At 53.8% G+C, this 27717-nt stretch overlaps 3 protein-coding genes across 9 annotated transcripts; 1 reads left to right on the forward strand and 2 right to left on the reverse strand.

Annotated features, from left to right (window-relative positions):
- Positions 1 to 616: 616 nt before the first annotated feature.
- LOC119527745 (atherin-like) lies at positions 617 to 3926 on the reverse strand. The gene is made up of 2 exons (XM_037828105.1): positions 2644 to 3926; positions 617 to 848 (listed from the first exon to the last, which is right to left on the reverse strand). The coding sequence occupies exon 1, from the start codon at positions 3754 to 3756 to the stop codon at positions 3316 to 3318; it is 441 nt and encodes a 146-aa protein (XP_037684033.1). The 5' UTR covers positions 3757 to 3926; the 3' UTR covers positions 617 to 848; positions 2644 to 3315.
- SLC30A2 (solute carrier family 30 member 2) lies at positions 3428 to 12794 on the forward strand. Its single transcript, XM_037828104.1, has 8 exons — positions 3428 to 3690; positions 4358 to 4578; positions 5145 to 5291; positions 5977 to 6130; positions 6894 to 7068; positions 7818 to 7923; positions 8725 to 8859; positions 9319 to 12794. Exons 1-8 carry the CDS (start codon positions 3641 to 3643, stop codon positions 9462 to 9464), a joined length of 1134 nt encoding a protein of 377 aa, XP_037684032.1. The 5' UTR covers positions 3428 to 3640; the 3' UTR covers positions 9465 to 12794.
- EXTL1 (exostosin like glycosyltransferase 1) lies at positions 11875 to 27717 on the reverse strand. 7 transcript variants are annotated; one of them, XM_037828098.1, is made up of 12 exons: positions 27207 to 27714; positions 26196 to 27137; positions 21299 to 21389; positions 20877 to 20984; positions 19885 to 20004; positions 19233 to 19365; positions 18912 to 19018; positions 15943 to 16038; positions 15171 to 15257; positions 14605 to 14765; positions 13417 to 13588; positions 11875 to 13240 (listed from the first exon to the last, which is right to left on the reverse strand). In XM_037828098.1, the coding sequence occupies exons 2-12, from the start codon at positions 26969 to 26971 to the stop codon at positions 13070 to 13072; spliced, it is 2022 nt and encodes a 673-aa protein (XP_037684026.1). In that variant the 5' UTR covers positions 26972 to 27137; positions 27207 to 27714; the 3' UTR covers positions 11875 to 13069. The 7 variants fall into 7 exon arrangements, with proteins under 7 accessions (XP_037684026.1, XP_037684027.1, XP_037684025.1 ...); XM_037828099.1 differs by having other exon boundaries at positions 13459 to 13588; positions 26196 to 27717; XM_037828097.1 differs by having other exon boundaries at positions 26196 to 27714.

The following is a 27717-nucleotide window of genomic DNA, read 5'->3' on the forward strand; positions in this document are numbered from 1 at the left end:
AGTGCACAGTCCTGTCATCTACACCCAGCTGAATGTTGCTCACGACCCTAAAGCAGCAAATGAGATCCACTTCACAGGAGACGGATGGCTCTGGGTCTCAGGCCTGTGTGGCGACCCTCAGTCCCTGGCAGTTCTCTGGACTTGCTTCTGCTGCCCCCTGCCTTTCCTGGGTTTCACTGGTCCTTTCAAAGTTTCCTTATGCAATCTGCATGCAAAAAGTATATGCATAAAACAGTTTAAGCTGGCCTCTTCAGGAAGATAACTGTGCAAATCCACAAGGATGGTTTATAGGAGTGAAAAAGTGGGACACAACTTCAGTGTCCAACAAGGGATTGAACATATAAAGTATGGTACATTGTCCAAGAAAGGAAGCTCTGCCTCTTAGTGAAATCATAAATCTGTACTGATTATGATGGAAGATGTTTGCAGCCTTGCTGAGAAAAGTCACAGGATGTCATGGCACCATTTTGGTAAAATTGGTGCATAAATAATAAAGTAGTAGTCATAATAGTAAACATAATAACAGTTGGTACTTACTGGGAACTAACAGCATGTCAGACCTGTGCATTAAAAAAAAAAAAAAAGAATCGGTATTTTGACTTGTACATATCCTGTCTCCGGATTAATTCTCAGGTTATTGATTACATGGGAAATAAGCGTGTCAGCCCGACAGCTTGCCACTTATCTGCAAGAGAAGAGAAGGCAGTCAAGGCTCTGTAGTCAAAGCTTATATTCTAGGAAGATATCTGTCAATTGCAAAGAAGTGTATCTCTTCCTGTCCTTGCAAACCAGAACATGTAAGGGCGGTAAAATTCGTTCTTGATCCAGGACCTTTCTCGAAGATCATGCTGTAAGAGAGGAAACTGGTTTCAAAGGCATTATTCCAATGAATCTTGTCAACTGTTCCACTGGCTATTGCATGAGAATTGCCAAGAAGGTTTATTCCCCATCCCACCCCAAACTTTTAATTCTAGAAAACTGTAAACATATTGAAAAGTAGGAAGAATAGTATAATGTATCCCTATGGACCCATCACTCCATTTCAACAATTCTTGATACACTACCCATCTTGTTTCTTCTATACCCTTACCCACTCCCTGCACTGGGATAATAATTTTAAGGCAAATCCCAGACATATATATATATATATATAATTTCATCCTTCAATACTTACGCTAAGGGTACTTTTAAAAATCATAACCAATATACCATAAAAAATCACCAATAATTCCACAATAGTATCAATCACAGACAGGGTTTTTAAAATTCAGATTCTCAGGCCCACCCCAGACCTACTGAATCAGACTCTGGTTATGGAACATGGGAATCTACATTCTTAAATGAAATTCGTCAGATGATGCTGAGGTCTGGGAACTTCTAGGTCATTCTGCATAGGACCTCCTGGACATTGCTGAAGGGGCCAAGTATATAATACAAGTAGACCTGGCATTTTTCAGTATCTTGAAGTCTTGATTAATCTTGCAATCAATTAAAATGCATCTTGGGAAAGTATTAATTTAAAGGAAAATTTGTAATAAATGTTTTTATAAAGTGAATATATGTAGCTGGATCCAATTTAAAACATGCATTTTCTAAGAATTTACAATGTGCCTTGTGTTAAGGGAAGACGGACATACTTCTATAAAGCATAAATATTTTGCCCTCAAAGAGCTTATAAGACAAGAATCCGAGCCTAGGGCAGTTTGAAACTACAACACAACTGAGTTCACCCAGCAAGAAACTCCTGTGGGCAGTGTCTACCTCACTTACTCTGATTAAATGACCTGCCCTGTGTTTGTCTACTTTTTATTCCAATCCAATTCACAGGTATTTAATTAAATGCCTAGTAGGTGCGCAGGGCAGAGCTAAAGTGTAATAGAAGTACAAGATATATCCCTGCCCTCAAATTGCTTATAGTCTAGTGGAGAGAGATGAGCACATATCTGAGACACCCTGCAAGAGCTTATGCAGAGGCCTTGAACTTTACTGTGTAGAAAATCCCCTAGGAATCTTGTAAATAGGCAAACTTCCAGGTTCCACACCCAGAGATTCTGATTCCGTTGGTCTGCTGCAGGGACCTGCAACCGGCATTTTACCACCTTCTCCAGGTGGTGCCTGAGTCTGCTCCTTCTTAGACTGTACCTTTAAGAAAACCAGGGAGCCCGGTAAAGGTTTCCATACCCAGAATCCTGAAGAAGTGGAAAGGCACTCAGTGGGGACCCAACTGGAGCAGGCATGCAATATCCCACACCCCCCTGCTCCTAGCACCTTATCTCCTAAGAAGATGACTCCTGTGGGGAGACGATCTGAAGGAATCTCTTCCTGTTCCTAGTGGTGTGGGCAAGAGGCTTGAACCCCAGATTCTCCTCTCTCCGCAGGGCCATACCCTCCAACCCATGACTCTGGCGACCAAGGAGGCAGGGGATGATGGCGCCAGGGAGGCTACCAGCCATTCTACACAGAGAGCACCTGTCAGAGTCCAGCATGGGGACCACAGGCCCCTGACTTCCAGAACCGCCTTAGGAGGATGCTGCTTCAAGTGGGTGGGGCACCAAGCCACCAAGGAGGGCGTGCTGGCTTCTCCAGGTGCCACCTCCGGCTGTCCCCACGCCCTGATCCCCCAAGCCCTGATCTGCACAGCACCTTCTGTGAGCTGCTGCTGGGTGGGGAAGGGGTGGTGGTGGTGGTGTCAGTTATGCCCAGAGGCCAACTCCTGATGAAGTGCTGCAGGGTATAGATAAAGGCAGCCACTCCAGATTCTGATGCGGGAGTACAGGAGAGGAGGAACTGCCTCAGGGACTAGCCCTATGGAGTGCTGATGCCTCCAGCCTGGGGCGAGAGCATTCCATGGCCCTCAGGAGTCTCCTAGTCTGGGAGGAGGAACAAAGTAGACCTCGGGAGTCTCTAGCCCTAGAAGGGAAACGTGAGCAAGCCTTGATCAGCCTTTAAGCTGAGGGAAAAACCCATCAAGTCCTCAGGAGTCTCCAGGCAGGGGGGGGGGTGGGGGGGCGGCGGTATGCAACCCCAGCTTCAGGAGCCCGTATGCTGAAGCGAGGAGGATCCCCTCAGGGCATTTGCGGGTTCCTACAAACCAAGGTCCGAGAACTTTTCGATGGGCCCAGCCCTCGCTCAGTCTTGACTCAGAATCCCCGAGCGGTAGAGCCAGGCGAGGGCGGTTAGGCATCCGTCGGCAGGCCAGGTCGGCTCATCGGGCCCCACGGGCTCATCGGGGGCAGCGTCCGGGCACCCTTTGCAGCCGGTCACCTCCCTCCCCCTTCCCCGCGGGCTTTTGCACACGACGTGCGGCGGCCCGCTTCACACGAGGTGGCCCGGGCGGGATAAAGCCGGCGGGGCGCGGGGCGAGCGCCGGGCGCATCCGGCGGGACCGAGAGGTGGGAGCGCTGGGCGCGCGGAGCCGGAGCAGCAGCTGTGCAGCGGCGGCCCCGGAGCGGCAGGGACCCGAGTAGGCGCGCGGCGGAGCGAGCAGCCGCGGGGCGCACGGGCAGGGGCGGCGGGAGCAAGAGAGGGGTCAGCCGGCCGGCGCGGGGACTCCTTCCCGCGCAGGAGCGCGAGCGCCGCGGACCAGCCGGCGCGCAACTTCGAAGGCGCACTCGGCGGGGCGGCCGGCGCGCGGGGCCGCATGGAGGCCACGGAGAAAGAACATCTGTTGGACGCCAGGCACGGAGCCCGGTAAGGCGAGAGCATGGGAAGGGGCGACAGTTTGAGCGGCATCGGACGAACCTCCTCGTCTGCCATCCTGGCGGTGGACGGTTTTAGCGGCGGCTTGAATTGGGGCCGCGCCAGAGGACTGGGGCGAGGTGGGAGAAAGGCGGAATCGATCTTGGGCTGGGGGAATCATCCTTCCCTTGGGGCCGAGCGTTGATACTGACTCCTGCCCGCAGCCGCGCGCTGGGCACAGCACTTTGCCCCTGGGAGCCCCGCCCTGGGGAGGCCCTCTGTCCCCAAGTGCAGGTAGGAGGAGGAAAGGGAGGGGGTCTGTCCTCCCCGATCCTGAGTTCTGCTCCTTCTCTGCGTTCCGCTGAACCGCCCCGCCCCGCCCCTTGGCCAATTCCCAAGGCTTCCTCCTCCAGGCCCTGGAAGGGTTGGGGGAGGAGGCAACATCCCGAGCCAAAGCTCCCAAACTCCTGGACTGCTCATCCCATCTCCCGAGCCCTCAGGGAACATGGGCTTCTCACTTTCTTGTCACTCCTCAGGGACTGTCAAAGCTTGGAATGTCTGTAGACATCGTCCCCATTGGCCACATTGGGAACGCCAAGGCCCCACAACAAAGTGAGGCCAGAGTCAGCCCTTCTTGCCTCATCTCAGAGCTGAGTCCTTTTCCTTCCTCTCCCGCCAGGTCATACATGGGATCTCTGTGGCAGGATGGAGCTGGCTGGATACCTCTGCCGCAGCCTGTCCTGGACTTGCCAGCCATTGAGCTGGCTGCCCACAGCAATCATTATTGCCATGCCCAGAGGGCTCCTGATACTCTCCAAGACCCCAAGAAGGAGCGGGCCCGGCGCCAGCTCTATTTGGCCTCTGCCATCTGCCTGGTGTTCATGATTGGGGAAGTCATTGGTAAGTAAGTCTGGACTGATTAACGGAAGTCACAGGATGGACAGTCTGGATGATCCAAAAGGCTTTTCTCATGGATGTTCCCAGGAATATTAACACTGATACCCCATTTTTGCTAAGCCCTTTACATATACATAATCACTCACAACAATCTGTGCTGTCCTACGGGTGCTGTTAATCTCCTTATTTTACAGAAGGGGAAACCAAGGCATACTGAATTTAAGTAACTTGCCCAACATTCACTCAGTTAGTAGGTAAGGGAAGACCCAAATGTCTATAAGGAGAGAGCATTTGCTGAGTACCTACTATGCCTTCCCGCATCTATTTGAATTTGATTTTTGCATTCATGCTCTAAGTAGATGTTGTTATCCCCATTTCATGCATGTGGAAGTTGAGGACCAGAGAGTAAGTCATTTGCCCACAGTTACACAGCTGAGTGGGTGGAAGTGTCTTGAACCCAGTTGTTTGTCTCTAGAAACACTGGTCTCCTCACTGTACACACAGTCTGGGGAGTTGGCTCCTTGGGGAGCTGATGAGGAACCTCCACCTTCCCGGCTCTGCCCCGGCAGGTGGATACCTGGCACATAGCTTGGCGGTCATGACCGATGCAGCCCACCTGCTCACTGACTTTGCCAGCATGCTCATCAGCCTCTTCTCCCTCTGGATGTCCTCCCGGCCGGCCACCAAGACCATGAACTTCGGCTGGCAGCGAGCTGGTGAGGGCCCTGGTCAGGAAAGAGATGGAGTTGGGGGAAGGGGGGTCAGGACAGGGGTTCTTAGAGGGCTGCAATGGTTGAAGCCTTGAATGGGCAGGGAGGGTGCCTTGGGTGGCCTTGGATGCCTTGGATGCCTCTTGGAGCTTCCAGTCTGATGGGGTAGCCCTGGTCCCAGTCATCTGGGAACTTCCCAGGCTGCAGGGAAGGAGGTCATTTTCCTAAGAAATTCAGGGACCAAATTCAGTAGCAAAATGACTGCCATTAACCTGCACCTAACTCCATGGAGCAGCTCAGTGGGGAGGGGGAGAGGGAAGGCCAAGAAAGCCTTCTGGAAGATACAGGCTTTAAACCCTCTTTACGCTTCTGGGCTGCCCTGTCATTTTCCTCTTGATGGGAGATGATCCAGCCTGTCCTCAGAAGCCTCAGTTTGCCAGTTGAGCATTGGGTATATATTTTAATAGTACAGTTTCTTTCCATGTAAAACAAAAACGTTGACTCAGATGACTTATGCCCCTTCTAGCTCTGGTATTTGGGTGGTGGGTAAGGTGCAGCCATGCCAACCATACCCTGAACAGAGCCCAATTATTGGCCTGGCAATCTGGGGCAAGGGGACCAAGGAGGGGAGGTCCCCCTCACCCTAGGGCCCCATGCTGAGATTGCTGCTGGGGTTTGGGTTCCTCCTCAGAGATCCTGGGAGCCCTACTCTCTGTGCTGTCCATCTGGGTCGTGACTGGGGTGTTGGTGTACCTGGCAGCGGAGCGGCTGGTCTCTGGGGAATATGAGATCAAGGGGGGCACCATGCTGATCACGTCCGGCTGCGCAGTGGCCGTGAACATCATGTGAGTATGGCCACTTCCCATATACACACACTCTCGAGCCCAGTTTCGGTGGAAGGAGGCCATGCCCAGTCCAGCAGAGGCTGCAGGGCAGAATTTCCCCAGTGCTCTGAGTGCTGGCACCTGAAACACCTGGGTCCTGCCTGAGGCCTAGGCCAAGGCCACCTGGAACTGCAAATCTGGGGCAGCATCAACCTCACATTCCACACCACACCCCACTCCCACTCCCACACATGTCAGTGAATAACCTTGGAGGCTTTTTATCTGATGGGGGAAGGGATAAGTCTAGTCCCTGCAGCAGCAGACATCCCTGGGGGCAGAACAGAATCCGTGTCCTTTCAAGGTGAAGTGTCTGAACTTGGTCTGAGCGAGAGGTGTGGAGAGCATGGGTACCTCATTTGGGCTCCTTCTCCCCCTTGCTTGGGAGTCTTGGGCAGGCCCTTCCCCTCTCTAGGCCTCGGTTTCCCCATCCGTGGCGTGGCGTGGCGGGTAAAGTAGATGACCTTCATGGGGCCCTTTTGCTTTAAGATGTGGCCTTGGGGTATTGTTGTGTCAAGACTCCTCCTGGCACTGGAGCTGAGCCCTCTCTTCTGTGGCACTTTGAACCAAGGCCACATGGACCGGGCCCCTCACGTGACCAAAGGGAGTGCATGGAGTCAGTGGGGAGGGCATTTGGGCCTCTTGATGGCCTCTGTCTGGCTAAGTTGAAGCCTCTGTCTGTCACCTCAGTGAACCACTCGCTTTGTCTTTGTCTCCGCTTCTGTAGAATGGGGTTGACGCTTCATCAGTCTGGCCACCACGGGCACAGCCACGACGGGCACAGCCATGACACCAGCCAGCAGCAGGAGAACCCCAGTGTCAGAGCTGCCTTTATCCATGTGATTGGGGACTTTCTGCAGAGCTTGGGTGTCCTGGTGGCAGCCTATATTTTATATTTCAAGGTCAGAGTTGGGGGCCGTGGGGGGTTGGGCTAGGGGGCGGGGGAGTGTAGATCATCTAGGGGCTCTTGTCTGCCCAGGGCCCTTCCCACATTCTAGCTCCCTCCCAGCTCTGGGCAAAAGAGTGGGGTGAGAGAAGGAACTAGCATTTATCCAACACCTACCAAGTCCTAATTTTCACAACAGCCCCGAAGGGTAGGTGCTGGTGAACCTTTCCTGCAGCTCAGAAAGGTTCAGTGACTTGCTCGGCATCTTACAGCTGGTAGGTTGTTGAGTCACGTTCAAACCCCAGACTGTGTGGTGCTGAAGCCCATCATGTAGAGGCAGTGTGGTGTAGTTGAAAGAACCTGGTATTGGAGTTAGGCCTGAGTTTGAAGCCTGGCCCCTTCCCATGCTAGCCATGTGATGTTGAATGAGTCACTTCTCCTTGAGCCTCAGTTTCTCCACGTATAAAGTGGCTGTTGGACCAGATGGCATCTAAGGTTGCCTTCAGCTCTGTCTATGTCTGTCTCAGCACCTTGGGCAAGGAGGAGTGGGAAGGGACTGGGCTTTATCCGCAACTCTGGTCTGCCCGACCTCCTCTTCATGATGTGGAATAAAGGGTAGAAAACTGGGGGGCAGGACCAGAAAGAGACTCATGCCCACCCTGCAGAAAGAGCCCCTCTCCTTGCCACAGTGCTGGGTGGGAAGGGCAAAGGGAAGCTGAGGTGTTGGATGGTGAACCCTGGCTCTGCCTTCTCCTTCTCCTGTAGCCAGAGTACAAGTATATAGACCCCATCTGCACTTTCCTCTTCTCCATCCTGGTCCTGGGGACGACCTTGACCATCCTGAGAGACGTGATCCTGGTGCTAATGGAAGGTAATTGGGGCTTGGGACTCTCTTTTTGCACTTGGCCTCCAACTCTAATCATCCTCAGCTTAGGGTGTGTGTTGGGGTGGGGTGGGGGTGGGCTACAGTGAGGATCCCAATGCATCAGCAGGGGAGCAAGACTCAGGCTCAGTTAGAGACAGTCAGTTTGCGACAAAGCTACCTAATCGAATCCACTCCCAGCTCAGACCTCGTCTGCAGTATCTCAGGGACCGCACCCCTGCCTCTGGAGGACACTTGAAGGGGTTGCCCACCCAGAAGTGGAGAATTTTCTGCCCTGAATTACCACACTCACTCACCTGGGCTTTCTTATGCTCAAGGTCTTGGGTCGCTGTGATTAGGGTCAGTCTAGAGTTTGGTGCTGGTCTGGGGCCAGCAGGAGCACCACCTGCAGGTTGGCACTTTTTCTCTAAGAATCTGGCCCAGTTAAGAGCAGTGGTGATGATAATGGTAACTCACATGGGTACAGAGATTCTCAGGTTCCCTTTTTTCCTTCTTTTCTCCCTTCCATTCAAATAGTAGTCATTGAGCATCTACGATGGGCCAGGCACTGTGCAGGGATACATGGTAAATAAAACAGGCTGCTCTGCTCTCGTGGAGTGTTCATTATAGAGCAGGAGACAAATAAACAAATGAACAAATAGGATAATTTCAGGCAATGTGAAGTAGGAAGGAAATTAAAACAGGGTGATAGGATGGAGAGTTTGGGTGACGGGGGCAACATCAGCTCAGCTCAGATGGGGATGGATGGGAGAGGCAGTTTCCTTTCAGCCCCTGGCCCTGTGTCCTTAGGAACCCCCAAGGGTGTGGACTTCACAGCTGTGCGGGATCTGCTTCTGTCGGTGGAGGGGGTGGAGGCCTTGCATAGCCTGCACATCTGGGCGCTGACCGTGACCCAGCCAGTGCTGTCTGTCCACATTGCCATCGGTGAGTGGTTGGGGACACTTAGGGTGGGCTGAGGGAGAGGGGCAGCCAAAGGACTGGGGACATCCTGGTTGGGTGCTTCCGGTGCCTGTTTATGGAACTGGCCCCGAGTACTTTACATGAATGCTTTCATTTGATCATCACTTTCCCAATGATAGATGAACAAACTGAGGCTGGGGGTAGGGGTGGGGTACAATCACTTGCTCAAGCTCTTACAGCCAAGAAGTGGCAGAGGAAGGCAGATCCCTGGGCTCAAGGCCAGTGCTTTTCCTGCCCTTTCAGGGTTTTACCAGTATGGGGCTGGAGGGTTGCCTGATACAGGAGTGGAGTCTGGGGGTTTCTTGATGTCCGTGGTTCCCTATCCTGTTCTGCTGGAGGAGGGAATGAGACTTGGGCTCCTGGATGGCTCCCGAGGGACCAAGAGTGAGTAAGCCTTCCCTGGTGTCTCCTTCCGGTCTCCAGCTCAGAACGCAGACGCCCAGGCTGTGCTGAAGGCGGCCAGTGCTCGGCTGCAGGGGAAGTTCCACTTCCACACCATGACCATCCAAATAGAGGACTATTCTGAAGACATGAAGGACTGTCAGGAGTGCCAAGGCCCCTCAGACTGAATGTGGACAGGCACCAACTGGGGCAAGGGCAGGACTTGCAGGTGGTAGGGCCAAAGGTCCCCCAGGCCCAGCCAGGACTCTGCCTCCCCTGGCCATTCTATAAAGCAGGTCCCCCTGCTCACCTCTGCTCCATGTTCAGTATGGAAAAGCCTTGACTCACTCTAGGAACAGGGCTCTTCCTCTGCCTCCCTGTCTGACTATAGCCTTCCCTAGGGTGGAGGCGTGGTAGTTATAAAATCAGTGTGACCCTGCTCCCCCAGCTCCTGAGTCTGATCTTGGCAGGGCTGGGTTTGGATCTAATCCTCAGTTAAAGCCATCCCACCACCACCAGTGGGCAGGGCAACGAGGCACAGGGCTGGAGGATAGAAGGGGAGGCAGGCCTCAACATCCTCTAGTCTCCCTGCCTTGTTTCTCATTTTCAGCCTGTCCAGCCTTTGCCTTATGTATCTGTACAGAATCCCTGGGACAGAGCCCCTCCCTCCACCTAACAGTATAGTCTGAGGGGGCTACAGGGGTTGGGGAGTTGTGAAGACCCTGCCCTCTCGTAAGAGCCTCTCTGAGACAGGGAGCTAGGGGGCACCTGAGGCTTGGCTGTGCCTTAGTCATATCAGCTGTGAGCCCAGGGTTTTTCCCTTTCCTGGAGGGGGGAAGCTTCTTACTAGTTAAGGACGTTTCTCTCTGGCAGGGTTTACTCCTTCCTCATTCCCCCAGCGCAGGCAGCTGTGACACAGGTGATGAGAGGTGGGGCAGAGATTTCAACCGGGGCTTCCCTAACAGCCTCATGGCTCCTGGGCTACTCCTCCTGCCTTGGTGCTGTCCCAGGGTATGGGGGAGCCTGAACAGATATGACTGGGTCAGCTCTGCTGCCAGTGTGGCCTGACCTGGTCAGAGTCTGGGGACAAGGACAAAGAGGGGGCCCTGGGCCAACTGGGAGAGGAGACACTGGCTTCCTGGGGTTTGTGTGCAGAGACTCCTGAATTAGGGAGCTAAGGGCCAGGGGACCTGCCCCCAGTCTCAAAGAGGCAACATGCCCCGTCATCAGGGAGCCCTGGGTCTAAAAGTCTGTCTCTGCCATTATAAGCGAGTGGGCCTCGGTGCCTCATTCTTATTTGTAGAGTGAGAATGGTAACACCCGCTTCACTGGGTTGTTGTGAGGATTAGAGCCAATGTATGTGAAGTGCCTGGTGGTTACTGACATGTGCTGGTCATTTCTGTCATCCAGGAAACACGGAACTTGGGGGCTTGAGGCTGACTCACTGAAGGTCCAGGCTAGGTGGGCGCCTCAGCCTCCCTGGGGGCAGCGCTCAATTCCTCTTGACTGCCCTGACTCACAGCAGGGAGTGGGGTGTGGGTCACTCTTAACCCCCTGCATCTCTGCTTTCCCATCTTTGTGCCTTTCCAGCATGTCATCTGGGGCTGCCGGAGATCTAGGTCAGTGGGTTCATCAAAACCCCCCCTTCCACTCCCAGTTGGCCAAGAAGTCATTAGCGGTGGCCTTGAAGTGTGGGAGGTACTGCTGGGGGCCATGCACCTATCTACTCAATCTCAGGGGAATCAAACCAACTCCTCCACCCCCAGCCATGGCAGGCCCTAGGGTCCTGGGCTTTGCTGAGTGCCAAGTCCTACACCCCCTTCAAGAGAGAGTCATTACTGTTTCCCATTTTGGCAGATGAGAAAATAGGCTCAGAGGGGTTGAGTTGCTTGCCTGAAGTCACACAGCCAGTGTGAGGCAGGTCTGGGATTTCTGCCTCATTCCCGAGGCATCCCCCCATAGCAGAGGCTGGGGATCTGCTCTGGGCTGCATGTTGGTACAGTGTGAGTTCAAAGTCTGAAAGTGCCCTCCCCGTGGTCAAGGCCGGTCTTGGCAGGTCAGTGGCTAGGGTGCTGCAGCTGCACCGTTGGGGAGGGGAAACGTGCCTCTTTCCCCTGGCTGGGCCTGGCCCTCAGAGCCCTCGCCACCGTGGGAAGCCTGCCTGGGCTGCAGCTGTGTGCGTCCTCACCCACCCTCACCTGTTCTCACCTCGGCGCCAGCCTGCTCCCTCCTCCCTTCCATTTAGCTCCCAAGCCCCCTCCACCCCAAACATCTCACAGCCCCAGGCCTCCCAAGGGAGAGACCTCTGTGTTCTACAGCTGTGACCCACTCCAGGGAGGACTCGGGTCATCCTGGGGCAGAGGTCAACCTGGAGGATGGCAGAGGGAAGCCTTGGAGAGGCCTTTGGGAACGGCATGTTCCTGCCAGGAGCTAGTCAGGAGAGTTTCCAAAGTTGTGAGGCCTTCCAAGCGGGAACACACCCGACACCCTGGGTCTGGACCGGACCCACCACCCCCTCCCCTCTGGAAGCACCCCGCGCCCAAGCCCGCCTCCCACGCGCAGCTGCTGCAAGGGTATTTATAGCCTGAGCGTGAGGGGGCCGGGACGTGCGCTTTATTTCGGAGGTGATAATTCCAGTTCCAGGTGGGTGAACCCGGGAGAACCCAGGGCCCCCTCCCTCGTTCCACCCTCACCTCCAAGAGCAATCAGGACAGCCCCTACTCCCACTAATCCACCCAGAAATGACCCCTTATTATTGAGTCCCAAGGGTAAGGGCCAAAGGGGTGGGGCCCTTTCAGATTCGTCCCCTCAGGGTTCAGACCTGGGGCTGCACACACCGCCCACCCTCTACTCCCCCTGCCGGCTTTCTGACTCGGTGGGTGTTTAAAACTCCATTTTCTTTCGGGGAGGCGGGAGCGCGGTGCTGACCTCTTGCGGTCAAGGTCGGTAATGCAGGGCGCGGTGTCAAGCCGGAACCCGGGGTTCTAGGCGGGATTGGGGGGAACCGCCTACCTGCCTTCCCATCCTCCTTTCTCCTCCCCGCCCTCCGCTCCGCGGGGAAGGAAGCCCCGAAACTCTCCTCCTAGAGCTTCCTTGCTCCTTTACCGGGGCGCAAGGATTGGGCCTGGCGACCTAGATGTCTGTGGGTGGCCACTTTCCTCCCGGACTGGGAATCCCGGGGCGTGGAGGGTAGAGTTTTGTCTCTCTGCACGCCCTGTTCACACGGCATGCAGTAGACGCCCATTAAATGTCTGTTCCAGCTATCTATTCGTCAATTATCTGTCGTGCACCTGCCAGGCCAAGGAGAAGAGGACAGGACCTTGCCTCCCGGGGTTCCAGGGTCAGTCCTGGGGCCTGCAGGTGTAAACACTGCAAAACAGCATGAACAGTGCTGGGACTGCGGGAAGCCCTAGGCTCTGAGAGCACAAAGGAAGAGACCAAGCCCGTCCGGGGGCGGGGAAGCCAACTCCCTGGAGGAGCTGAGGGTCTGAAAAGCAAGCAGATGTTAGCTTAGTGGAGAGGCAGAGGGGTACTCCAGGCCAAAGAATTCGGTATAGGCAAACACTGCTGCAGAGAGCCTGCGCGGTGCGAAGGTAGAGTGGGGCCCCGCCCCCGCCCCCCGCCCCCGCCCCCTCACTGTAGGCGCCATGGATGTGATTGGCCAGGAGCGATACGTCATCTTGGCCAACTATCTGCCCTGATTGGTTCTCCAGCTGTCTCAAAGGAAGGGGCTGAGAGCCCAGGTGGGTGTTGCACGCCCTAGGAGCAGGGTTGGGGTCGGCGCTTGTTCCTCCTAGGGCTTCTCCAGGCTGCGATATTTCTTGCGCAACACGGACACCGGGTCCTTGAAGAGCACCGGGTCCAAGCGGAGGTGCGAGGACACCAGGGGCATATGGCCAAAGCCTTCCGCCATCCGGTTGATGCAGTTCCAGGCTGGGGGCTGCGGCTCCGGCTCCCCTGGCGCCTAAGTGGAGGAAGAGCAGGAATGCGTTGGAGGGCTTCTCTGTCCTTGCGAACTCCCCCGCCCCCACTTCCACACAGCAGGAAGGATTTGGGTTAACATTGGGAAGGAATCCTCCCTCCCTTCTCCCTCCTCCAGCCAGTGCCTTCCCGGTGCCACCCCGGCCCCTCTGCCCTCACCGGTGGAGGGCTGGCCTGCTGGTGCTGCTTCCCATAGGGCACCTTGATAGGGGGCAGTTTGGTTACTGTTGCTACCAGGAAATTCATCAGGACGTCCACACAGGCGGGTGCCTCATCTGCCAGGGTCCTCAGAGCTTTGGGCAGGTAGTGGGTGAACAAGGTGTGATAATAACTGGGTGAGGGGGAAGACAGGGAGAGGCTGCAGCTGAGATCATTCACCACACCCCATTCTCCTGCCTCCTGACCTCAGACTCCCAGTGACCCACTCTCCATGCTCCCCTCCCTGAACCCTGGAGCCCATCCCCAGTAGGAACAGCTCTCCACTGTCCTGCCCTGTGGCTTGTCTGCAGCCAGTGGTGCATTTCCTGCCCCTCCCTCCCTGGCTCCTTGGGCCCGCATCACTTGAGCGCAGAGCCAGATGGAGGGGTCATCAGCTGGCTCCAGAGCCATCACACATGGCACCCCAACTGCCAGCATCAGGAATGATGGGGGTTAGCCAGGCCAGTGCTGCTCCAGGTGAGCCTGGCTTCCCACAACCCCCTCACAGAACAATGGGGGCCCATGCTGCAGACATTAGGGCCTGTCTTCACTCCACAGAGAATTCCCTACAGAACTCCTGGGTAAATCGACAAGAGGGTCTGGGTTACTCATATTTGGTTACACATATTTGAGGAACCCCTCTAAAGAGTACAAGGGGCCCTCCAGAATTCAGTCCCTAACCCAAGATTGGGGTGCTTTGGGAAGCTTTCAGGGGGTCTGGGACAAGCCACAACCCATCACACACACACATTTATAAAGTGTCAGGACCATTCTCTTTACCCCCCACCTGCCACCCCTCCACACTGACCTACACACTGTCCATACCCGCTGTTCAGCAAGTCTTAAAATAACAACACTAGCTATCATTTGTTGAACATCTATGTGCCAGGAATGTCCTGTGGTTTTCTTATTTGTTTATCACACCAGCCCTGTGAGGTGAAAACACCCTGTCTTACAGGTAAGGACACTGAGGCTCAGGAGAGTGAGGAGTCTTGCCCAGGGGCACGCAACTGGGAAGTGACAGTTCTGGGCCTTGAACCTGGATCTTTGGGCTCTAGGCTGACTGCTGTGTTCTGCCCACGCCACCCTGTTCGGTTCAGGGAGGGCTCTCTGGGCCTGCGATCCCTGTACCAGCGATGGCGTCTGTACCTATGGTAAAAGGCGGCTGTGGTGAGCACAATGGAGAACTCGTTGACCTTCTCAGCAGTGTAGCCCCAGCTGCCCCGGGCCTCGTCCCAGAAGTGGCTCCACGTCAGAAAGCCCACCATCCGCTCCGGAAAGCTCTGCCACACCACAAAGGCAAAGTCTACCTGGGGAGAGATTTGAGTGAGGTGTGAGGAAGGCCTTTCCAACCACCAGGAACATCCAGGGATGTGGAGGCAAGGCCAGCCTGGTGGATCTGCCCGGGGCAGGACTCAGCAGGGAGGAAATGGGAGCCTTTACTCTGTTGGCTAGAAGTGTAGCATGAAAGCTTTGGGGGATGCTCAGGGAAACCTTTCCAGCTGGGAGCCACTGAAGAGTCTGTCTAAAAGTCTGTAGAAGCCTCTATCAGATTTTCTAATGAGGAGGCCGATTGACTTGGTGGGGTGGTTTCAAAAGTAGGAAGCTGGACATCATGATCTCTGGTCTTCTCAGCTCTGGTAATCTGTGAAGCTGCCCAGAGCCCTCCGGCTCTGTCTCCACCTCACAGAGCTCCTCTTGGGCCCTGCCCTCACCTCATTTGTGGAAAGACTGCTGTGGGCATCAAGGCTGAGGATGGCTTCGGTGTTGATGGTGCTATACGGGAAGAAGCGGTCACTGACCTGCAGTGGGAGGGAAGTGAGGACGACTCGGTGTGGGACCCCTTCCCATGCTCCCACAGCCAATGTCTGAATATCGGCTAACCAGCAGCCCTTGAAAGAATGATGTGGAAGGCAGTGAATGACAGCAAGCCTGCTGGTAGCTCTCTCTGGGACCTGGGCAACATATTTTACCTCTCTGGGCTTTGATTTCCCCTTCACTAAAAATAGGGCATTGGTTTTGATATCTCATTAGATGGTCACATCAGCCTGGGAGGGGTTGTCAAACATCCCTCATATTAAAGAAACACGTCCAGAGAGTGAAGTGGCTTCACCAGGACCACACTATAAACAGGTAGCTCAAACCAACCCAGGTTCTCAGAAGCCACCCCTCCCCAGCCCTGGCCAAATTTGCCCCCCATCCTATCTACATTTCTTCAGACTCCCAGGAGACATCAACACCTGTGCCCCTCTCCTTCCCTCTTTACATAAAACCCCAGTTCTCTTGACGTGCAATTCAAAAAGGCCAGGGATGGAAAAGAATCATTTCCGTTAGGCCCACAGCCAAAATCCACTGCCTGATTTCTTCAGGCCCAACTTGAAGTCCATCCTTGGCTCAGTCCAAGCAAAGCAACTTGTGTATGCCCTTCCCAGTTCCCAGCTTTCAGGGGTTGAGCCCACCCTTTCTACAACCTTCCTCACCCCTCACCTTCCTGTGCCCGTCAATGACTGTCAAGGGCACTGCTGTCTCAGGCCACTTCCTCTTGGGTGGTGGTGGCCTCTCACTGCTCCAGAGAACCAAGATCTAGGAGGAAAAGAGGGTGGTTCTGAAGTGGGGGTCTGGGGCAGAAAAGGGGGGTGCAGAGTGGTCTTTCTCTGGATAGAAGAAATATGGGAGAGCAGTTGCATATGTGTATATAGGAAGGAGGCTTAGTTGGATCCAAGGTCCTTTTATTGCCACCCCCTTATGAGTTTATGGGCTTCAGGTGACAAGAAGGTAGCATTAGAATTTAAGAGAGTCAGTTGTGGTAGCCCCCAGCCTGGGGCCCTGACCTTCCTCCCCATCCCCATCTTCTCTCAAAGGTTTCATTCTCTTCTTCCTACTCCTTTATCATTCCCAACCCACTCAAACATCCCCAGTCTCTGAAGCCTCTCATCTGCACCATGGCTGAGCTGGCTGCTTCCCTCCACTATGAGTATGCTCTAGAGACGATTTGAAAGATTAGTGAACTAGAAGACAGGACATCTGAAATCCTACACACAAAAGAACAGATAGGGAAAAGAATGGAAAAATATGAGCAGGGTCTCAGGGAACTGAATGACAACATGAAGCACATGATTATACATGTCATGGGTGTCCCAGAAGGGGAAGAGAAGGGAAAAGGGGGCAGAAAGAATAATCACTGAGGAAATAATCACTGAAAATTTCCCAACTCTTATGAAAGACATAAAATTATGGGTCCAAGAAGTGCAGCATACTCCAAACAGATCCAAATAGACCTACTCCAAGACATTTACTAAGCAAATTGTCAAATGTCAAACACAAAGAGAGAATTCTGAAAGCAGTAAGAGAAAAGTGATCCATCACATATAAGGGAAGCTTGATAAGACTAAGTGTGAATCTCTTGGCAGACACCATGGAGGTGAGAAAGCAGTGGTATGATATATTTAAGATACTGAAAGAGAAAAACTGCCAACCAAGAATTCTATATCCAGCAAAACTGTCCTTCAAAAATGAGGGAGAGTTTAAAATATTTACAGACAAACAGACATGAAGCATTTTCAGGAACAAGAGACCTGTTCTACAAGAAATACTAAAGGAGCACTATAGGCAAATAGGAAAAGAAAGGAGAGAGAAGTTTGGAGAAGAGTGCAGAAATGAAGATTATCTGTAAGGGTTACTAATAGGGTAAAAAGAGAAAGAAAAAATAAGATATGATATATACAATCCAAAAGAAAAAAATGGTTGAAGAAAGTACTGCTTTTACAATAACAACATTAAAGGTTAATGGATTAAACACCTGAATCAAAAAACATAGACTAGCAGAATGGATTTAAACAAACAAACAAACAAACAGGCCTCATCTATATGCTGTCTACAAGAGACTCACTTAAGACCCAAGGACAAAAACAGGTTGAAAGTGAAAGGTTGGAAAAAGATATTTCATGCAAACAGCAATCAGAAAAGAGCAGGTGAAGCTATACTAATATCAGACAAATTAGACTTCAAATGTTAAACAATTAAAAGAGACAAAGAAGGACACTATGTATTAATAAAAGGGACAACTCATCAAGAAGATGTAATAATCTTAAATATCTGTGCACCAAGCCAGAGTGTCCCAAAATACATGAGGCAAACACTGACAACACTGAAGGGAGAAGTAGACACTTCTACAATAATAGTTGTAGTCAATGGATAGAATATATAGATGGAGGATCAATAAGGAAACAGATTTTGAAAAATATGATAAATGAACTAGACCTAATAGACATTTACAGAACTTTGCACCTCGCAACAGCAGGATATGTGTTTTTCTCAAGTGTTCATGGATCATTCTCCAGTATAAACCACATGTTGCGTCACAAAGCAGGTCTCAATAAATTTAAAAAGATTGAAATTATATAAAACACTTTCTCAGATCATAAGGAAATGAAGTTGGAAATCAATAACAGGCGAAAGATTGGTAAATTCACAACTATATGGAGGCTAAACAACACAGTCTTAAATAACCAGACGGTCAATGAAATTACAAGAGAAATCAGTAAACATCTCAAGGTAAATGAAAATGAGAACGCAACATATCAAAACCTATGGCATGCAACAAAGGCAGGTCTGAGAGGGAAGTTTATTGCCCTAACTGCCTATATTAAAAAGAAGAAAGAGCAAAATTCAAGGAATTAACTGCTCACCGGAGGAACTAGAGAAAGAACAGCAAGCTAACCCCAAAGCAAACAGAAGGAAAGAAATAACAAAGATTAGAGTAGAAGTAAATGAAATTGAGAACATGAAAACAATAGAATCAGCAAAACCAGTAGTTCTTTGAGAAAATCAATAAAATCGACGGACCCTTAGCTAGGCTGACAAAAAAAGAGAGAGGATGCAAATAAATAAAATCAGAAATGGGAGGGGGGACATAACTACTGACCCTGCAGAAACGAGATAATGAGAGGATACTATGAACAACTATATGTGCTAACAAACTAGACAACTTAGACAAAATGGGCAACTTCTTAGAGACAATCTGCCTTCTCAGGAAGTGAGATTTGATGAATTGTGTGCTAGGAAGTGCTAACTGAATCTGAATGTGGGGTGGGGGGCAGAATCCTTTCCTGCTTTTTCTCTACATCCTCAGCATCAAGCCCAGGGCCTGGCACTCAGAAAATGGTTGCTGAGTGAATTAATGTATCATTGAGTGAGTGAGGGAATGAAAGAATGTTGACTTCTCTAGCCTTCCCAAGCGACTTCTGCTTTTCAGGTGGCCTCATTGATTTCCACTTGGGGGAGAGGGACAAGAACCTTGAAACTTAAAGAGGAAGGCAGCGAGAGCATTTGGAAATCCTCCCCCTGCCTCCCCCCAGAACGTGCGGCCATCCTTGGGGGACTGGATGTTGTCAGGGCGCTGCCCTGTCCTTCGCCCCCACCCTGGATCCCAGGACCCAAGCTGGTGGGGGGCAGACCTGGGCACAGTGCTGGGAGCCTGCCACCGCCTGGATGAGCTTCAGTGGGGGCTGGCCTGAGGCCCCCACCCAGATCAGGGCGCTGAACCTGCCCACAGGGCGGGAGCCTGGGGGATGAGACACAGGCCATCAGGGTGGGAGGGGACAGAAGGTGACAGAACCCCATGGAGAGTGACCTGAGTGGGAGACAGGGGTGGGGTGTGGGGGGACAGGAGAGATGCTGGGGGCTCAGGGGGGCCTTGGTGGAGCTCTGGACTGGGCTGGGGCAGACTTGGGGAGAGTTGATAAGGGGACTTTAAGTTGTCCCTCCCCAGGGCATACCCTGTTGCAGGTGGTAGAAAGGGAAGTCCTGTGGACTCGTGGAAAAAGTAGGCAGGGCCAGGAGTGCCCCCGGGGGGCTGTTCCACAGCAGTGAGGGGTGAGCAGAGGCTCCAGAGATCCGGTCCTGAATAATCTGAAATGAGAGAGGGCGCAGTGCAGAGGGGGTGGCCAGCGTGGCTGTGGGAGGGGACCGAGGAGGTGAGAACCTGTGTAGCCCCACACCTCCCCCTTCAGGCTCTAGGGAGGGTGGCAGCTGCATCATCATATCCCTGGGGACAAAGCGGCTCCGATGCAGAACCCCGAGTAGGGAGCATTCTGTGATGATGTTCAGGGGTGGCAGGTGGTGGCACTCTATCCAGACTCAGAATCCTTCCCGACACAGGGCTCCAGGTAGCCACGGCCGATCACCTGGAGCTGGCACATGATTTGAAATCTGTCCCCTGTACAGATGGGGAAACTGAGGTCCAGACTGGAGAAGAAATTTGTCTGAGGTCTCACAGCCAAGTCTCAGATTCTCCCCAGAAGCCTCTTGAAGGGGACACCCTGAAACACTGGAGCCAGAGAGGTGAGGTGTCCAGGGAGAGAAGTGTGGAGAGGGGACGAGGATGAGCAGGAGCCAAGGGGCAGGGTCCCCTTCAGGCAGCCCCCTCACCTCCAGAGTGGTGTGGACGACCTTCTCCACCGAGGAGAAATAGGCATCCCACAGAAACTGGGTCTGCTGACGCAGGGCGAGGACCCGCGCAGGGGGCAGCTCCCGGAGGGCAGCCAGGACCTGGGGCACCAGGGAGAAAAGGAAGCAAAGCCCAGACTGACCCTGAGGGGAGAAACTGGGGCCAGAGATCTGGGAATCGGAGGCTCCTTTCCCACAGCTCTCCAAGTGGGTTTGCAGCCGCCACCCTTGGCCAAGTCCCAGGTAACATAATGACCAAGAATTCAGGGGTCACAAGGGTTGAGTTAACCGTGTGACTGTAGACAAGCCACTTAATCTCTCTGGGCCTCAGTTTCTGCATCTGTAAAATGGGGATAATAGTACCTCCCTCATAGGGTGATAGGAAGATTAAATTAGATAATATGATTTACTTAATGTCATGTGCCTGGCACACTGTAAAGGCTCAATAAATGGTAGCAACTGTTATCAGTCCCACACCATTCTCGGGTCTCAGGGGATTCGAGACAGGCTTATACGTATGCTTTCCAGAGCCAGGCAAGTTTAATTTCTTCAGATGGAAATATCACTGTGCATTTTGTTGTCTCACCCAAGTCCCATGAAAGAACTCTCTCTGATTTTGGATTTTCTATAGGATTCCCTAAAATTGGGTGTTTAAACCTTCATGGACCAGTGAAGTTGGGCCAGTGGAGATCATCTGGTCTAGCTTACTCATTGTTCAGATGGGGAAACTGAGGTTGAAAGGGGCTCAGGATCCTCTCTGGGTCACAGAGGACCCGTGAGTCCCAGCCAGTGCTCAGTCCCCTGAACCCTCAGGAGTCTTTGCTTCCGCCTCATTCTAGGGGAGCCCCACAGGGGAGGCTTGGGACGGTGGCGAATTCATCAACATACATGGCTGGGGGGCAGGAATGAGGACTGAGGCCAGCCCTCCCATGCCCTGGGTCTGGTCCCCAACGATGGGCAGGGCCCTGAGCTACCTGAAGCGAGAGCCTCTCATCAGCTACAATGGCTGCCTTGGTCCAGTCGATAACCTCAGAGAAGGGCAGCTCCCAGCGGGGACTGAGAAGCACGGGGATGCAGCCAGCCTGAAGGGAAGGGCGTCACTGGGGAGCCCCGTCTCACCCTGCACATCCTCATCCCCTCCCACCTCCAAGCCAGCAGCTGCTACTTTTGGGGGCAAGGGGCAAAGAGGAGAGGAAAGTAGGTTTTGGTGTTTTTTTGTGGGGTGGTGGAGGGGGGCACGTTTTGTGGAAGTTTGGGGAATGTGACCACGGGCGTCACTGGGTCCCAGAGTAAAGGAGTGGGCAGCTCACCGCCCCTGCCATTGGTCTGGGCCCAGGGTCCTCAGCCAGCTCAGGAGTGGGGCAGAGGATGGGGGATGCCCAAGTCGGGGCTGTACCTGCAGGGCTTGGAGGAAGAGCAGGGCATCAGGGCGGCGGCCAGAGATGAGGCAGAAGGTGGCGTTGGGCAGCGTTGCCCCGGGGTGGGTCCTAAGGAGGCACAGGAGAGGGTCCCGCACTCATGGGGTCTGAGACAGCCACCCCCCACCCCACCTACGGCTGGATCCTTCGATGGCTCCCAGCACACAAACACTCCCGAATTCACAATGTACAAACCCAGCACTGTTTTCATGTGACAATACTAGTGCACACACACAGCCACACACATGCTAGCACCAGTGCAAGCCCCCACCCGCCCTCTACCCACCCTTGGACTCTAGGGTCCTAGCTCTGGCTCTGCCTTGGTGGCCTTAAACACCTCCCTTCTCTTCTCTGGGACTCGGTTTCCTCATCTGCAAAATGGGGGGTGATGGAACCTGACTTCCCAAGGCCTTGTTTAACTCGGACGCCTACGTTGTTTACCCTCCCACTAACTCGGCCACACGCAGACTCTCGGCCCCCCTCACCTGTGGCCTCCAGGCCCAGCACTCCCCCAGAGAAGTGAAAGACTTCTCTGTCCTGAGGTGGGCTGGGCCCCCTGCCTGGAACCGCATAGGAAACTGCCTCCCAGAGGCCCCGGCGCCCAGAGCACAGGTCACCTCTGTTCCTCCCAGCCCCTCTCCCCAGCCCCAGGGTCACACTCAGGCCGTGGACGCCTGGCGGTGGGGGGCAGGAGTCACAGCCCCCTCAGAGCTGCCTCCCTGGGATTGCTCCATCCAGGGAACCAGTGCCTGTGTCCCAGCCGGCGCGGGGACCCAGGGCCCCGAGGCTGGCAGGCCCTCAGAGCAGAACCGATGACTCGGGACCAGACAGCCCCCAGGACCCTCCTCAGCTATAGCCTACCTGGTGCTGAGCCTGAACCATCAAGAAGCAGACCTGGAAGTGCTTAGTCAGCCTCTGGGCCGACCCCCATTGAACAGATGGGGAGACTGAGTCCCAGAGAGGGCCAGGACTGGCTCAGGATCACAGAAAGGGTTGGGGCAGAGCTGGGACCAGAACCGAGGTGTGCCAACTTCCAACCCCAGGTCACCTGAACCAGCCCAGAATTGCTGCTTAGGGGTCTACCGAGGGACCCCTGCCCTTTCTCCTCCACCCGATGCACAGGCATCCATCAGCCTCCTGTTGGAGGTAAATACCAGAACACCCTTTGCCTCTTGCCACAGTCCCAGCCAGCCAGCCACAGCCCCCCAATAAAGCCCAAGGGAATGAAAGCCTCTAAGATTAAGGCTTCAGGGAGCCCCGAGGACCAAAGAGCCTGCTGAATGGCCTGAGCCCTCAGCCCTCACTGACCTCGACTGTCCCCTTTGCCTATCCTGTTCTCTCTGCCTGGTATGCCCTGCCCTGCCTTGACTGCAAGAGGGGCTCCTTCCTCTCAGTCTTGACTTCTGAGCTCAAACGTCACCTCCTCCAGCAAGCCTTCCTTCATCCCTCCAGAGGGCTCCCCCTCTGCTCCCAAGCCCACCGTGATGTAATGATCCCAGCCAACCTCCACCAAGCCTGCACTTGGCATCAACTCACTGCGTTCCCCTCCGCCGCAGCTAAGCCAGAGCTATGTACTGTTATCCCCTTCTGCAGACGAGGAGGTCACACAGCTCTTCTTGGAGGGGCCAGGCAGGGGCTTGCATGGCCTCTCTTTCCTGAACACTGTATCATCACCACTCACTTGTCTGTCTCTCCTACAAGCCTGAGCTATGAGGGCGGGGGCCATACCTCCCTCATCTCGGTATCCCCAGAGCCTAGCAAAGTGCCTGGCCTCTGTGGGTGTTAAATGAATGCCAGCTCAGTATGTCACTAGAGGGCAGACCCAGGGCCAATGGCGAGAAATGCCCAAGAGGTCAGTTTCAGCATGGATTGTCGTGGATCTGTCTGAGAGTGGAGCGGTGGTGGCCTTGGGAGGTGGTGAGTTCCCCATCAGTGGAGGTAAATAAGCAGAGGCAAGATAGGCACCTGCATGTGTGTGTGTGTGTGTGTGAGAGAGAGAGAGAGAGATGTTTACAGAGGGGACTTGTGCATCTGGGTGGTGACAGCCTATGAAGTCTTAGGTCTATGTGACCAGGCCAGGTGTCTCCCCCAACTCAGGGCCTTGGGGCCAAAGGTGAAGCTGGTGCGGCTCTACCCACGGCCCCAAGCTCCGATGGGGCCGGGCTGCATTGTGACTTTCCTGGGCCCTGGGTCCTTGGCTTTTTCAAGCCCCTCCCTCCATAAATAGATGAAACATTATATTTTATAACTGTATTGGTATAAAGACAAATGTATTAAGATTAATATTAAAAATTGTTTTCTACCTAAAAACTCATTTTATTTCTTCTGATTTTGTAAGAAATGAAAACATTTTTGTGGCTCCCTAGAAGTCTCATGGGCCCTGGGCTCTGTACCTCCTGTGCCTGATGGATATAGGCTGGGGGACTTTAAAACACACATTGAATTTACGTTAAAAATGGGGGGGCAAACCTATATACATATTGCTTATATAAACACAGAATAGCTCGGAGAAGGCAGCCAAGAAACTGGAAACAGTGTTTTTCCTCCAGGAAGGAGAACTGGGTGGCCCAGAGACGGGGTAGACGGGTGGGAGGGAGACTTTTTACTGTATACCCTTTTGTGCCTTGTGAATTTTGTACCATGTGAATGAATTACCTATTCATAAAAATAAATAAAGGACAATTTAAATGGGTGGAGACCTCTTCCAAAGCAACAGGAGACTGTTCATGAAGGTGGAGAAGCATGGGCTTTGGAATCCCAACTCCACGCCTTCCAAGTGCCTGATCAGACAAGAGAGCAAGGCCCTGGTGAACAGGGAAACTTGTCACCAAAGTTCCCCTGCTGGTGGCTCCACCTCTCTGAGCCTCAGTTTCCTGTTCTCTGCAGTGGGGATAATAACGTCTTCCTTGAAGGGTGCTTGAAAGGATTAGCAACGACTGGTGTCAAGTCCCTGGCACAGCCCCCACCCAGGGCAGACACTCCCAAGTGTTAGCTTCCTCCCCTCCCCCTGTCCCGCCAGCTGAGTGAATGTGGGCCAGTGGAGGGGACCATGAATTGCCTCTTTCTCTGGCCAGAGCCTGTTTATTCAGGCCACCTTCAGCAGCTGACCCTGCAGCTGAGGCCTCCCTCCCTCACCCTGTTCCTGTACTGCCTGTCTGGCCCAGGCGGCCACCTACCTGGCACTTCAGGGGAAACTGAGGTTCAAGCTACCCTAGAGATGACAAATCTTGTCACCTGAAGGTGGGCTAAGGCCAACTCCAGAACTCCTTGTAATTCATAGGACAATAATTAGAAGCCACCAAGTTTCATACTGTGGAGATAAACTTACCAAAAGTGCCACTCAGTGACCCAAGCTGATTAGAAAACCCTCCAGTTCTGGCCAATTTTAGGTCAGTTTGTAAACGGTTAATGAGCCTCTTGGGGCTCCAGAGGCTAGATCTGGGGTTCTTAACTTGGAGTCCAGGCCTGGGTCTCTGTGGCGCCCTGCAAATGTGATTGTGAAGTCCAGACTGAAAAAGCTCCAGAATTCACCACTAACCAGCTGCATTTAACTGTAACTAAAGTAGCGGAAAGAACTCCCTGCAAGCAAGAATAGCTAAGCGCCTAATCAGAAAAGCCAGGAGGGCCTTGTCACCACAGGAGAGCTTCTGTCTGAGCTCTGAGCTTGCAGTGCCCAGGAGGGATCCCGGCTTTTCAGGTTCTTTGTGGAGAGAATGACCATTAGGGATGGGTCCCGGCAGAAGGACAGTGGGACAGAGAATAGTGGTTCCATCCTTACCCCTGGCTGCCAGGGCTCCCTGGGGGTCGTGTGCCCTCTGGAGGTAGAGGGATTCCATTCCTACAAAAGCCCTTTGGCTGAGAGAAGCCCCAGGAGCCCCAAGCAGAGGCAAAAACAGAGCTTGGCGAGGTGAGGAATTCCTGGGAGGGAAGTGGAGCTCAGAATAGCTGCTGTTGTTCTAGCAGAAAACAGAAAGATACCTGAGGGAGCAAGTGAGGCACAAATACCAGAGTGAGAGCTTCCAACTCAGAACGGCCACAGGGACCCTGGATGAGCTCAGAAGGCTTGACTTTAATTTGTGTCTGCCCAGCCAGCCTTTGGAGACTGCTGGCCTCTTGGGGGTGCAAAGGATGCTCGGGGGTTAACCCCAACTATCCCAGTGGAGAGAAGTTTCTGATCAAGCTCTCCATGCCCCTTATATAGTATTCAGACATCCTCACTGGCAGGAAGTTCTTCCTTAGGTCTGACTTAAGTCATACTTGCTGTAACCAAAGGCATTTGACAGGGCTGATCATAGACCCTCTCTCAAAACTCAGATTCTAAATATCGAGGGCTTTGGAGACAGACAATCCTAGATTCAAATACTGGCTGTGCTTTTTCTAGCTGTGTGGCCTCAGCAAGTTACTTAACCTCTCTGAGCTTCAGTGTCTGGTACACAAACACTAAGTTGATAGCAATTAGTATTATTTTATCATCATTTTATTAAAAAGTTAATATTTGTAAAAAGGCTTAGAACAGTACCTGGCACAGAGAAGGGACTATATAAGTGCATGTTAAACAAAAATAGTAGGGAAGGAGAGTCCGACCCCTTTCCCTCATTCAGAAAGTGAGTAAGTAGGAGTGAGTCGTGTTTTACGTTTTTAAAGATCCTCAAGGGAGAACTCCAAAACCTGCCTTTGACACTCCTTGTGGCATATCATCATCTCAGAAAGTGCTCTCTGCTGTCTAACCTGACTTCCTTCTGCTGCAGCTGAGGCCTAAATTTGCCAGGACCAGCTGGGTCTTCCCTCTTAATCTTGCCCTATACCCTAGCCTCTGGGCTCCCTCTTATCACATCCCCATCCCACTCCAGCCCCCAAGAGGAAGAGTCCACTTACTGCTCGGGTCCAGGGTCCTGCTCACAGTGTCCACTCCAGGAACAGGCAGAGGCGTCAGTGCCTGCTGTGCGCCACCTGCCCCTCTCCTCTGCCAGGGCTAGCAGGGCCACCCCGGGGTGGGGGCTGTGCTGCTGCATCTGGCCGGGAGCTCCACCTTGCAACGGGTGGGCATCGGGGAGAAGCGGGAGGGCCACGTCGAAGCCGGGCCGGAAGGTGTCCACAGTGGGGCTGGCCTCAGCCACCATGGCCTGTCCCAGGTGGAAGGTCTGGGGGTGGGGGGCTGGGTGGAGACTGAGGACCAGATGGTTCCTGCCCCCATTCCAGTGCGGCGGCACTGGGCTGGGCTCTCCAGCTGGGGCATCCAGGCTGAGGAGGAGGAGGAGGCAGGCTTCGCTGGGGCTGGCTGCGTGGTAGCGGGAGCCCTCAATGGAAGCCAGGATCCGTCGATGAGTCTCAGAGATAGGTCCGGCTGCCGGGGACATGAAAACCTTGAGCCCAGCACCCTTGCACCGAGAGGTGTCAAAGCAGGTTCCCCAGCTGCAGCTGCTGCCAAGCGGGGCTGGAGGAGGTCGAGGGGCATCTTCCAGGAGCTCCCCAGGCTGGGAGAAACTCTGCAGGAGATCTGCATCCAGCCAGCGAGGCCAGCTGTGGGGGGCCCCTGTCCGAAGTCTGGGGGGCTCTGCCAGGCGGAGAAGTGGGGGTGCCCCCAGGAGGATGAGGAGGAGCCAGGAGACTGACAGTGCCAGCCAGAGAGACTTTCTTCTCCACGACTGCATGTGGCCACCCAGAGCTGGGGCCAGGGGAAGCTAGAAGGTCTCCGCCGGTCAGCAGGAGGAGCGGGGGCCTGAGGGTGGGTGGCTGGAGCTGCTGGTCAGTCTTCTAGTCCCGTGGCCTCATTGTACAGATGAGAAGACTGAGGCCCCTCCAGAGCAGGCTATCTGCCTAAGATCAAACAGTGAGTCACCGGCCAGGCACGAGGAGGCCAAGTCGTCCCCAGATTTCTGGCCTCACCTTCTGTGGTCAGGACTTTGCTTCCTTGCTCTCTGGACGACCAAGCCAGCCTCTGCCCTCTCCGCAGGGCCCCTTGCCCCGGGCTGAGGTAACCCCTGTCCAGACTGCAAGCCGGTGCCCTTCTGCCCTCTTGGCTGCACCCCCTGACCTTGCCCTTGCCAGAGATGAGGGCTGCCTGCCAGGCCATGAGGGACCTGTCAGGGCAGCTACAGGGGATGGCCTGGCCAGGGTGCAGGGCTGGTGGCCCCAGTCCTCCCTTGCCTGAGCCGCCCTGGCCGCCCCTGTGCTCTTGTGTGGGCACTCCCGGAGTGTGGGCCCTGAGACTGGAGCTAAAATTAGAACCCCTGCCCCATTTGGGCCATCAGGGTCAGCTGGGGTCAGGGCCTGGTTGCGGCCAGCGCCCCCTGCCTTGGGGGGCCAGGAGGGTTCTGGTCCTCTCCCTTGTGCTGCTGTCCCTGGTTCAGGAGCGCAGCCCTTTTCCCCCCACCCCCAGCAGCTGACCCTGCACCCT

The sequence above is a fragment of the Choloepus didactylus genome, chromosome 2, assembly GCF_015220235.1.
Source record: "Choloepus didactylus isolate mChoDid1 chromosome 2, mChoDid1.pri, whole genome shotgun sequence".
In the NCBI taxonomy this organism is placed as follows: domain Eukaryota; kingdom Metazoa; phylum Chordata; class Mammalia; order Pilosa; family Megalonychidae; genus Choloepus; species Choloepus didactylus.

What these genes read in the sequence shown, in the direction of transcription:
- SLC30A2 (XM_037828104.1), top strand. Translation starts at nt 3,641, where the DNA reads ATGGAGGCCACGGAGAAAGAACATCTGTTGGACGCCAGGCACGGAGCC. An exon ending in CTTCGGCTGGCAGCGAGCTG is followed by an intron (nt 5,292 to 5,976) that starts GTGAGGGCCCTG and finishes GTTCCTCCTCAG; the next exon opens with AGATCCTGGGAGCCCTACTC. An exon ending in GATCCTGGTGCTAATGGAAG is followed by an intron (nt 7,924 to 8,724) that starts GTAATTGGGGCT and finishes CTGTGTCCTTAG; the next exon opens with GAACCCCCAAGGGTGTGGAC.
- EXTL1 (XM_037828098.1), bottom strand. Translation starts at nt 26,971, where the DNA reads ATGCAGTCGTGGAGAAGAAAGTCTCTCTGGCTGGCACTGTCAGTCTCC. An exon ending in GCTCCCAGCACTGTGCCCAG is followed by an intron (nt 16,039 to 18,911) that starts GTCTGCCCCCCA and finishes TTTTCCTCCTAG; the next exon opens with ATCTTGGTTCTCTGGAGCAG. An exon ending in AGCAGGCCAGCCCTCCACCG is followed by an intron (nt 13,241 to 13,416) that starts GTGAGGGCAGAG and finishes TCCTCCACTTAG; the next exon opens with GCGCCAGGGGAGCCGGAGCC.
- LOC119527745 (XM_037828105.1), bottom strand. Translation starts at nt 3,756, where the DNA reads ATGGCAGACGAGGAGGTTCGTCCGATGCCGCTCAAACTGTCGCCCCTT.